At 40.9% G+C, this 12738-nt stretch overlaps 1 protein-coding gene across 1 annotated transcript; it reads right to left on the bottom strand.

Moving 5' to 3' along the window:
* Window positions 1-5325: 5325 nt before the first annotated feature.
* On the bottom strand, window positions 5326-12194 carry LOC129339755 (vomeronasal type-2 receptor 26-like). The gene is made up of 5 exons (XM_054994337.1): window positions 11907-12194; window positions 9977-10864; window positions 8232-8441; window positions 7590-7716; window positions 5326-6227 (listed from the first exon to the last, which is right to left on the bottom strand). Exons 1-5 carry the CDS (start codon window positions 12192-12194, stop codon window positions 5326-5328), a joined length of 2415 nt encoding a protein of 804 aa, XP_054850312.1.
* Between the last annotated feature and the right edge of the window lie 544 nt (window positions 12195-12738).

Raw genomic sequence — 12738 nt, 5'->3', positions numbered from 1 at the left:
GTGAAAGACGTCAGTCAGCACACAGTTTGTTCTATGTACTTTGCACACCATGTGAGGGAGCAGCAGCAGGAAGAGTATCGCACTCCGCATATCACACATCCAAACAGGAAATATTTCCTCTTGACATAGATGCTCTTGTGTCTCTTTCATGTATGGCATCATCAGCTAGCAGCAAGTAGCTTGGTTTAAACAGACTTGTTGGGGTGGCAGCCAGCTCTGAAAGTACCATATTCACTTCATCCATAGCATGAACTATGTTGCAGCTGTGTGGTTTTAATACTCTTCAGATTGGAAGCCTGACCTGTGCCAGGGAGGCATATTTGTTGGTCTCTTTTTTCCTCCTTCTGAAAGCAACTGGAACTTTGGCCCAGTGAAGTAATTACAGAAAGACATTTTCCCAATAATTATGGAGGAGATAATAGTCACTTTTGCAAAACATCTTTTCCAGCTCTGTGTGGGTTCTCCAGCCACTGGAGAAAACATGTTTATCATGCCAGACTAAAATGTTCTGTTGCTTCTTAGCATGGCAGCAACTGGAAACTCACTAGTGTTGTCAACTCTGGCTTTGGAAATTTCTGGAGATTTTGGGGTGGAGCTTGTACAGAGTGGGATTTTGAGACGTTGGAGCTTAGAAGGGATGTGATTCCATGAAGTCCTCTCTCCAGAGTTGCCATTTCTCACAGGGAAAGAGATCACTGCAGTATGAATATCAATTATAATTCTAGAGAAATCTAGGCCCCACCTTGAGTTTGGCAACCCTAAGATCCACTCCCATGCTTGGCTGGAATCAAATGGGTTGGAGCATTGTTAGCCTCAAAACAGAAAAGCTCCAACTGACTTCCAAGTTGCCTAGATCAAAAGAGAAAACCCACAAACATTTGGGATAACATCCCATCTCTATAGCACTTCTCTTTAGCACATCAAAATGGAGGTGAGGAAAAGGACGTAACCCCCATGGGGAAGAAAGCCAGAGTATAAATGAAGTAAAATAAATAAATGAAAACCTAAACTAATAATAACCCCAAAGAATGAATGAATAGGACTTCTTCTGAGACCTTCTACAATTAAATCATTTTTCACCCACAGAGACTTTGGGCCAAGCTACAAGTGACGAATGACACTTGAATGGCAAGTGAACAGACTCACATGTATTCCTCTCTGTTCACTTGCACTCTACTTGCACTCCACTCGATCACATAGTGGAGCGCAAGTGGAGTGCAAGTGAACAGGGAGGAATACATGTGAGTCTGTTCACTTGCTGTTCAAATGTCATTCGTCACTTGTAGCTTGGGCCATAGATCTTTAGGCTCTTAGCTTCACTCAGAATCTGAGGGGCAGATTGCAGAGCTCAACAGTTTTCAGTATGTGAGGAATGGTGATGGAAAGGGTCTCATCTATATCAGCAGGGATGAAATTTTTTGGTACACTGAAATCGCCATGATTTCTGACATCATTAGAGAACCAACACAACAGAGGCATTCCCAAGGGATAGTAATCTCCTACAGCACCTAAATAACTTCCCAGGAAATAAAATTAATACCCACAGTGAAAATCCATTAAAGAGAATGAAACGATTCATACATCAAGAACATTCCAATCTAGTTTTCAATACAAAAATATTTATCTAAGAATCAATCAATCACCTATAATACTCTATATATACACATCAACAATTAATTAAACAATAGACCGTGATACTTTCATGAGTCTTACAGTGCAATATAGTTCCAGTCTCTAAGTCAAGAATGAAATAAATTTAAGTCCTCAATACTGGAGACAATTCCAAATCCAAAATGATTCTCTTCCAAAATGAATCTCTTCCAAGAGAAAAAAGGGGGAACAATAACTGCAGGGAAACGTTGTCCTCCTCCCTACTGTGCCTGTGAGGACGAAGAGCAGGTGAGAATGAACGGGTGTTCCCAAGTGATGTTGTTTCTTATATGAAATATTTCTTTCTTTTTATTGTAGGTGGAGCCACAAAGATGTAACAAGGACCACGATGGGGTCCCCCTGCCATACAAGCGGCCGGCAAAATTGACTTGTTTCGTGTAGCGTCCACTTCCTCAGGGGCCAGTTTGCAATCTACCACACTAACAACTTTCCAAGAATCTATACAATGAATCTCGCGTTCATGTAATTCAACGCACACGGTTACCTTGACCGATTCATTGTATTTCAGACAACAGAATAATGGATAGATCTCTCCCTGTGACTAGATCCTCATGGAAGGAGTGGGTTTCCTCACTCACTCACTCCTCCACCTGAAGCCAACTGGGTGACCTTAGGCTAGTCACAGTTCTCTGAAGCTCTCTCAGCCCCATCCACCTCACAGGGTGTTTGTTGTGGGGATAATAATGGCATACTTTGTAAACCATTCTGAGTGGGCATTAAGTTGTCCTGAAGGGTGGTGTAAAACTCGAATGTTGTTGTTGTTGTTGTTGTTATAGTTGTCTATTTCCCTAACAGGGTTTATTAACATTCAAGAAGCTGAATTGCATCTGGTCAATCTCTACCACCCCACTTAGTGCAAGTACTGTAAGTGGCTACCCAAGAAATTCACCAGGATCTGAGCAGTCCAACCCTGGATCAAAAGGCCCAAACAATACCCAAGCGACTCTTTACTTATCTTTGCCTGTTTACCTATGCCATACTGAGATGTGCAACCCATCAAGGCTGCTCCCTTAAACTGGTCAGCATAATGGTTCAGATATTTGGACTGGACAGCCCAAAATGTTATGTTTGTTTGCCTCTCCCTATCTAAGGATACTCAGGGTTCTGGATGATCTCTTCCTCTGCTAGAGGATGGCCAATATTGATTGATGTATTACATTGTTTTCTTTACTAACCTGAGTGAGAAGAGACAGATACTCTTCGTGAACTGGCTCAAGTTCGGCAAAGTTTGTGGTTCGTGTTCCGTGAAACTGAATGAACCATGAACCACGTGGTTCATTTCTTTCCTGGTTTGTGCCCATGTCTACTCAAGAGTTTTCAGTATGTGAGGAATGGTGATGGAAAGGGTCTCATCGATATCAGCAGGGATGAAATTTTTGGTACTCTGAGAGCTCTGTGATTTCTGACATCATTAGAGAACCAGAATGATTAGAGAGTTGGAATGCAATCTGGGAGACCTGGGTTTGAATCCCCACTCTGGCATGAAAGCTTGCTGGGTGACCCTGGGTCAGTCGCACCCTCAGCCAAATCTACGTCACAGGGCTGTTGTAAGGATGAAATGGAGGAGAGCAGAAGGGTGATGTAAGTCGCTTTGGGTCTCCATTGAGGAGAAAGAAGGGGTATAAATGAAATAAATAAATCGATTTAATTATACAACACAGCTTCAGGGATGTCTGCAGCCACCCTGTGTAACACAGTATTTATTAGACTGATGCAGCCATTGAGCCACCCCCTCCAGTTGTAAACAGGAGACAAATAGATAAAAAATATCAGATCCTCTGGATTTCTCTCCCAGTTCTTTTTTTCTTTTCTTTTTTTGTAATAGATTTTTATTAGATTTTTTAAAAAGAAAAAAGAAAACTTTTTAGTATCAGGTTCATGTACAAGATAGTCATTATATATCCAAAATTTCAAGAAATTCGCAATACAGACATCAATCCACAGAAAAAGAAACTGAGTACCCCCTTCCCCCCCCTTTATAAAATACACAGTTCATTTAGATCTCTCCAAGCACCTTTTAAATTCCTTGCTCTTTTACCCCAACTACTCAATTCCTTTTCTCATTTCTTACAATTATTTATGTTCTAAGTGAGCAGATTCTTAAGGCACACTTCAATCCTTTAATTCTTAAGCCTAGGGTACTAAGCCCATAGCCAGTCCAGAGACAGAGCTAAAAAAAAACAACACCAAACAGCCACATCTTTATATTCTATTATTAGTCCCATTATTTGTGTATATCATTGACTAAATAATTTCTTAAAGGAGAAAAGTGTACAAAAGGATTTTTGTAACAGCCTACCCTCCATCTTTCATACATCAAAACCCAAGCCATCTGAGGCGTTGTACTTGTATTTTCATTACAGAAGGCAAAAGAAAGTGTATAGGTAGACTTAGCTTAACCAATAGTTTAAGTTTTGAAATTTAACAAATTTACAAAGTCCCCTCTACCTCCCTAGTCCTAGAAGATATCTTGTCTCAGCATCTTTCTTATACTCTTATTTAAAGGAAAGAAATCCAAAGAAGAAAATAAGGGGTGAGAAGGAAAATAGAAGACAACAAAGACCCATTTGCCACACTCCCTCTAGTCCAATAACTAAACTTAAACAATATCTAATGTGTTAGAAAAGCATAGAGGATTGTATTAGGTCCAGGTGGAGAAAAATAGATAAAAGATATCAGATCCTCTGGATTTCTCTCCCAGTTCTTAATATAACTGAGATAAGGGAAGGGGGGGGAAGCAGAGTACATGAGGAATATTTCACACATGCTTATGTGATTAACGCATGGAGGTATACCTTTGAAACAGTCCCAACTTTTACTGAATACCAGAAGGAAGGAATTCAGATACACGGGATTCCTAATCACTTCCCGTTTCCAAGGCTCCTGTGCCTTTCAGACAACAGAATAACTGGTAGAATTCTACATGTCACTAGATCCCCCTGGAATGAGCGGGTTTGAAAAAGTAGAGGAACCTTGCTAGAGCATGATAGTTGTCTATTTCCATAACAAAGTCTTGGGTAGTCCAATAGTTGCAACAACTGCTTGTAAGGTTCCAGGCATTGTTCTTCATGTAACTCTCCTTCCTTTCATTCTTGTGTGAAATCAAGTTGGGTCTTATCTATCATGCTAAGGGAAATGCTCAACAAGTTTAGAGAACAAGGGATTCCCATCTCTCTGGAGAGAAGTGATGGGTGCCTCCAGGAGGAGAAAGTGTGATGCCTGTATTCAGAATAAGGACTTTTTTCTTATGGAGAGATGGGGCTGGACAAGCATACCGATCTAAAGAAACACAGAGCAGACCCACAAGTGACAAAAGGCACAGATTGGACACTTGTCAGCTTCCCTCAAGTTTTGATGGGAAATGTAGGCATCCTGGTCTCGCAGCTTTGCTCTCTGACTGCTGTCCAATGGACTTTTCAACTGTCACTTGTCCAACATTCCGCCAAGCTGCCTACATTTCCCATCAAAACTTGAGGGAAGCTGACAAGTGTCCAATCTGTGCCTTTTGTCACTTGTGGTTCTGCTCACAGTACTCAAAGTGACGGACAGGAGATTCTCCCCACAGAGATGTGGAATCCACCCTGATTCATTCCATAAATACTTGAGAAGAGACAAAAAAAAAAGAACAGTCGGACAAATGGATTATTAAATACTTTAATTTTTATTATATTTTAGTGGTTGTCTATTGTTCAGATCAGGCCTTATAAGAATTATATAGCATTTTGGCAAAAAGATGCACCCCAGTAATGCAACACTGGAAGCTAAGATGGAGAAAATCTCCACAGCCACCATTTCTTTTCCTCTTGTGCTTAGGTAGGTTGGGACAAAAGAGAGCCAAACACTGCAAAAGACGAACATGCTGAAGGTGATGAACTTCGCTTCGTTGAAACTATCCGGTAACTTTCTGGCTAGGAAAGCCACAGTGAAACTGACGAAGGCCAAAAGGCCCATATAGCCCAGGACACAATAAAACATGGTGACTGAGCCATCGTTACATTCCAGTACAATTTCTTCTGTCTTTGAGTGCATGTCCACATCTGGGAATGGAGGAGAAGTACCCAGCCATGTCACACAGATGATGACTTGAATAAGAGAACACACAGAGACAATCAAAGGTGCCAGTCCTTTCCCCATCCAGTTTCTGAAAATGTTTCTGGGTTTAGAGGCCACAAAAGCCAGCACCACAAGAATGGTTTTGGCCAGAACAGAAGAAACAGCCACTGAGAAGATGACGCCAAAAGCTGCTTGTCGGAAGAGGCAGGTCACCTTGTTCGGCTGTCCGATGAAAAGCAGTGAACAAAGGTTGCAAAGTAGGATTGAAACTAGGAGTACATATGACAGGTTCTGATTGTTGGCTTTGACTATGGGAGTGTCCTGGTACATACGGAAGATACCAAGCACCACAGCTGTGATCAATGAAAAGAAAAGAGCCCCAAAAGTTAAAATGATGCCTAAAGTTTCTTGGAAGGATAGAAAGCTTGTCATTTTAGGAATGCATTGATCTTGTCCCTTGTTTGGATAGTGACCTTCTGGGCAAGTGATACATTTATCCATGTCTGAAAGAGAAACACAACTGCAGGTGAAAGATACCATTTGGCTCAGGAAAATGATATACCCTGGCCCAAGTTCACCAGAGTTATATTTACAGCCTGGAGTGACGTTATGGTTCTTTGGTCAGGGGCTAAAATTACAGAAACAATACATTTTTTTCTTTCAAATGCTTCTACTTTTCTTTAAAATACTTCCCTGATGTGCTCTCATTGCAAAAGTCATGACTATCCAATATCTGTTCGTTTTGATTAGGATAATGATCCAAAGTCTTTCATCAAAGTAGCTTGGCTCAACTCCACCATCCTTTACTAATCTGGTCCCAAATTTAGAAGAGTTCTGGTAATTCATTTTAGAAAAAAATAAATCTCAGTTGACTATTCCTAGCCCTCAACTTATTTTGTGTCAAAAGTAGAGATGGGCACAAACAGCAATACGAACAAAAAAAAGCCATGAACAGCCCAATTTGCTGTTCGAGAAGAAGCTGTTCGTGGGGCCACATTCTAAACAAACAGGTGGTCGTTGCAAGCCTTGTTTGTTGCTGTTCATCAAGCCAGACTGTCTGGCACCTGCAATCAATTCTCTTGGCAATTTAGGCATAGCTTGTCTGAACTCTGTCTGAATTCCTGCTGTTGCCCTGGAAACCCCAATCTAAGCCCAATTTATCTTGATAGGCAGGTCTTCCTTTCAAGTGTGGAGTTCCAAATTTGTTACAAGGGAACAATGAGCAGGGGGGAGGGGGGCTCCCAGCTCTGGCTTTGGAGAGGGAGAGACAGCTGCTGTTGGCATTTTGATAGAGTGCATTGGAGCTTGAATTTTCTTTGTATGTGGTGGGATAGGGATCTACCCCTTCAAGTTCCAGGGCTGCTGCCAGGCTCTGGGCCAAGCTATTATTTATTATTGGTACCTTTCCTACTGCCTGCTCAGGTAAGGTTTCTGGGAGTGGTGCGGTAGGGATCTACCTCTTCAAGTTCCAGTTGAAGTCAATATGCTGAGAAGCATGTTAGTCTGTTTTGGATTGTGCTGTAAAATTCTGACAGTGAAATCCTAAGCAGAGTTACTCCAGTCTAAGCCCATTGAAGTTACTCTGCTTAGGATTTCACTATGAGTTCCTTAGTGGTTCACCATGCCCATGGGCCCCAAGAATGAACGTGCTGACACGCTTCTCTGTTGACTTTTCCTCCTTTCTTTTTCCACTCATGCTATCCTGAATCCGTTTCATCTCAGTATCTGTGGGCAACCAGGTCTGTGTTGTAGTTGAAGAAAATTCAACACATTTGTGTACCCTTCATACCACCAGGTATGAAGAATCCTTAGGATTCTTTTCATTATTTGGTTATTTTCATACCGAGTAAGGCTACATCTCCTACCTATCTCATTTGAGAACATCCCTTCTGGGCAAGGAGCACAATCATAACAGCAAAATTTTTCTCCCTCCTTTCTTTCCATGCTGTACCCAGGAAGGCAATTGTCATTACATACAGAAGGAGGAGGCACCTATTCTGGGAGATAAAGGAAGAATTTAGCGACGAGAAAATGTTTGCAGAAGCCTTCTAAGGAACCAGCTTCAAGGGGAGAATAATGTTTTTCTTTATCCGTGTAGACCATGGATATCAAGGTCTTGGATAAAGGCACTCAGCACTGCAACATAAATATTGTAATAAAATAACAGAAGCCTGTTGAAAATCAGTCTCCTGTTGCTTTAAAGATTAAAAACCAAAACAAATTCTGCAGCATACATTTATTTATTTATTTATTTATTTATTTATTTATTTATTTATTTATTTATTTATTATACGTACATCCCACCTTAAAATACTCCAGCCACTGCAAATACATATATAGCATTCATATTATTGAAAACAGTCCAATAAAACAGGTGTTGTTTCTCCCCTTCCATTTATCACCGAACAGCTGGCAGATTAAAGAAATCACATCCTCTCTTCCATTCCAGAATCCTGTGCTCTCACATTTCAGTAGATAATTTGGGTTTTTTTCTTTTATTTTCTCACCTTCATAATGTTTCTGTGCCAGTTGATTCTGTACTGATCAAAGGAGAACTCTTGACCTAGAGGAGCCTGAGAATCAAACCATCCAACCTTAATTCTGACAAAGGAATTATTTGGGAAAGTGACCAAGTTTGTAATATCGAATCCAAGGTCTAATTCTCCATGTTGATTAAACACAATTTCTTCTCTAGCACTGTTATTGAATGAGATCCTCTGAAGAATTAAATGGAGCTAGGTTGAAAGAGACCAAAATTATCTTTAAAATAATACTATACATGCACTGAAATTCATAGAAACATCTGGATTAACACATCATTTTAAGAATTCAATTCTTTTTAATTTTTGGTAGAAAGGTAGCCACAAAACAGTATTCAGAGATTTTATTATCTTTTGAAACAACTTCTTGAAGTAAAAATCAAGTTGCTCTCCTCACAGCCACACAGAAGCTTTGGGTAATGTCAGTTTTAAAAGCAAAGGGGCCTTGATTTGACTTGAGACTGTGCTGTAGGAGGGAGAAGGGTCTCCCAGCTCCCTTCCAAACTCTTCCAAGCTCCAACAACCCTTATACTTGTATAACATTGGAGCTCTGTATGCACAGAATACTCCACCAGGATGGTTATAATGCGGCCCTTTCCTGGCACGCAGCAACGCTGTTGGGCCAGGGGCCATTTATTGCCACTTCGGAGGAGGGAGGCAGAACCACCCCCCACTTCCTAATATGGGTTGCTGGGAAGGCGGAGGAAATGCTTAGGCAGCCGCTCTGCCCTTCCCAGAGTCATTGTAGTTAAGTCACTCGGCCCACCCTCCTCTCCCAGTATTGGTATAGGATTAGCCGGCTGCTGTTGCCAGAGTCAGGTAGGAATTTTTTCCCCTTTCCTAATTGGCTTTGGAAGGGGTTTTTTTTTGCCTACCTTGCACCGATTTCAGGGATCGAGGTGATTGGCTAAGGGTGGTGCCTGTTAGCAGTGTCATCGCTGGTTTGAGTTGGAGTAGGGTGCAGGCTGGTGAGCACCCTTGGCGCTTCCCTATTGATGGGAAGAGGGGCCTGCCTAAAGGGCTGGTACTGCTTTGATGGCTGCCAGATGTAGAGGCAGGCTGCCTTCGGGAACCCCTGCCTGAAAGTCCTTCCCTCACTGCTATATGGCTGAGGTGTTCAGGAGCTTAAAGGGGGGGGGTGACCAAATTGCCTGGCCGGCCGGGTCCGCCCCATCCATTGGATGGGTCCCACCCGGGGCTTCGGGGCTCGCCCAGACAGGTCAAGGCGGTGGTCTAAGGGGGGACCCCGTGGATTGACCTGTACCGCTTTAGGTTCTTGCCGCTGTTTGGCTTGTTTTGTTGTAGAAAGTTAATAAAGTGGCCCTTAAACCCAGCTTGGTGTCTGCCTCTTCATTCCGACTGAGGGGGCAATTTAGGAAGTAGGATGGGGGAAAGGTTTGAGCTTCCCCCATGTCATGGTTCTAAAGACCTGACTCACTAAAAATCTCATGCATTTGAGCTTTTGTGGAGGATGGAATAATACATATGAAATACCATTGTATCATCCCCAAGTCATGACAGTAGTTTATTATATTGTTACTCTTCAAAAGTGTAACTGTTAAAAGTGTGTAGATGACTGAGGAAGGCAATGGAAAACCACCCCGTAACAAAAACTGCCAAGAAAACGTCGTGATGCGAGGTTCCCCCATGGGTCAGTAATGACTCTGTTCTTGCACAGGGATTACTTTACCTTACTGTTAAAAACATATTACCTGCCAGGGATCCACATCAGAAGGAGAAATCATGCCTTCATTCTGAATTTCTCTGTGTTTGAATCTAGAAGAGTACAAGGCATGTGATGCATGTGCCAAAGCATAAACTGCATTATAGATACTATAGCTATGGCCGGTCATGCCCATTTCAAACACTGGCCCAGGAAGACTCTCTAGCCTCTCCTCCCCAGTACATAACTTATTGCCCTCTTCAGGATCGTTGGAACTCAGAAGGAATGTGCACTCAAATGCTTGCTCCCAGAAATCTTTGATGAACCCATCAGCCTTTGTCCTTTGAGGGTTTGTCTTCTGAAGAAATGTTCGGAATCCTGGAAGCTCTTTGGAATGAATGTTGAAGGAAAGTGCACCATGGAACATCTGTATATCCCAGTTTCTTTGTATTGTTGTGAATATGAAGTCTATCTGTGCCGTTGTAATCCACACTTTTCCTACAGATATGTCTCCCTTATATGCAAAATCAGACAGATGACTCCATTTTGTTGTCATCCATAGAAGAGCTGCCACCCACATAATGGATAAAACTTCTCCATCTAGAACAAATGCATTGACTTTGATGTCCAGGAAAAATGGAATTTTACTCAATGAGACAGAGAAAAGTTGCTCAAAATCAGAGAAGTCTAAAGTGTCTGTAAGTATTTCTATGAAAGCAGGACAGATTCCATTCTGGGAGAACAGTGGCTCCAAATTGCGTGAGAACTGTTCTCCATCATCATCACTCGAAGTCAGGATTCCAACCCATTTCCATTGGAAATGGAGAAGTAGCTGGACAATTCCCTGGTATTGAAGGGCTTGATTGGAGGCCATACGATAAAAGGAAGGAAAATCTGTTCTTTCATCCTCTTCAGGCTCAAATGAACCATAGGAAAACTTAAAACATAAAAAGGAATAAATTCCTGAGAGGAAATCCAGTGCTGTAAGTCACTTCAAGTCTCATTGATTGGGAGAAAAGTGAAATATATATTTAAATACATACATAAAATTAAAACATAATTATTGTATAGGCTTTTCAGACACCAAGCTTACTTCTATCGAATTTTAAAATGTTGAGGTTTCTAATAGTGCTACCCAAAGCAAAATTGCATCCATCTAAACCATCTGAACCGATTGACTTCAACAAATTTTTATGGTGTAATTTTAATGATGTAATTCTTCTTTAATTACACCTCAAGTAAACCACTTCCTTGTGCATGTATAAGTTTTACTTATTATCTCACATAGTAGCTCACAGATCTCCTATAGTAAACCTTAACAAACAAAAGAAACTTGCATGGCTTGTGTCCAATGATTTGATTTACTGATAATGAGAAGCCAGAATAATTCTCACATCAGAAGTCTTCCAAATGCTCCTGAAAGGAAGTGTTTTCACTATATTTTCATATCTGAACCTTTACTATATTAATTTCACTGTATTTTCCATGTCAGGACTTCAGATTGGATCGTACTTAGCAAAAGGCTAACTGCACCTCTTTATTTAGTATATTCTGTCTAAGCCCTGACATGTCCCAGCCTAGGTCAAGAGAAGAATCTTGGATGGAATGGAAGTGTGACGAACCCCTTATCAAATTGATGGATTTGGTAAAGAATTGAAGGTGCATATTGGTGATGGGCAATCTTTTTCTGGTGGATCTTTTTACATATAAAAACATTTCATTCCAATCCGCATTCCTGCTCGACCTCCCCTCTCTCCTTCCCCAGATTCTTCATTTTAGAACACCCTTCTTATAGTTTATGCATGCTAACAAAACACATTCTGTGTTATTCTCTATTGTTTGGCAGATCAACATACTCATTTTCCTTTTTTAGGTATAGTGTCCCCTATTTCAGAATCACCTTGCTCCCACCCAATGCTGGAATTGATCTGATATGGAGAACTGCAAATAAAACCATGGCTTCCTACCAGTCACCGCACCTGAGGAATCTTGAATTGAATTAAGATTTCTGCCATGCGTGAAGAGATAGCAGAGTTCAGCCCACCAATGACTCCTACTACATCATTTTTTGAGCCACACTTATAATTGGGCAAAGGCTTCTGTGAGTTGAATAGGAGATTGAGGGTTGTATGGTAAGCCATTCTTACATCATAAAAACTGTCATAAATGTGGAAGCCGAGTGTGACATTGGGCAGGATCTTGTGGTTTTCATTGAGCTCATTGACGGCAAATACCAAGGCCAGGATGTGCTGGTAAAACTTGGTCATCACACTGCAAAGAAAGTATCCAGGTGAAGTTTCTTCATTGAAATCTAGAATGTGTCAAATCACACACCCATCTTTCTCTCTCTTTCTCTCTTTCACTGACTGTTACACACACACACTCTCACACACACATCACTATACTTTTATTTTTATTTTTCTCCTTTCTTTTTTGGTGGTAGCCTAAATCTACAATATGTACACACAGTTTTTAATGCATTTTCTATTGTTTTTTTCTTTTTAAATATTTTTTTAAAAAAAGACTTAGTATCCATTTATTCAACAATATATTTTTAAAATACTCATTTTTTGAATCAATGAAAAAATAACAAGTAAAATAAAACCAAAAACATTTTATGATATGAAATATTTCCTTACATTAGATCATTAGGTGGCTCCTGAGAGGGGTGTGTTTTGAAGGAAATCATCGGAAACAAGACTGCAATATGAGTTGCAATCCCACCAATAACAATGTCAGCTGGCTTGTACCATTGATGTAAAATGTGCAAAGGTTCGCTTTTGCCACACATCATAGTATCTGGCTTGCACA

Source organism: Eublepharis macularius, chromosome 12 (genome assembly GCF_028583425.1).
Source record: "Eublepharis macularius isolate TG4126 chromosome 12, MPM_Emac_v1.0, whole genome shotgun sequence".
NCBI classification, from domain to species: Eukaryota; Metazoa; Chordata; class Lepidosauria; order Squamata; family Eublepharidae; genus Eublepharis; species Eublepharis macularius.
The sequence above is the reverse complement of the archived record's forward strand: the minus strand, read 5'-3'. Positions and strand labels throughout refer to the sequence as shown.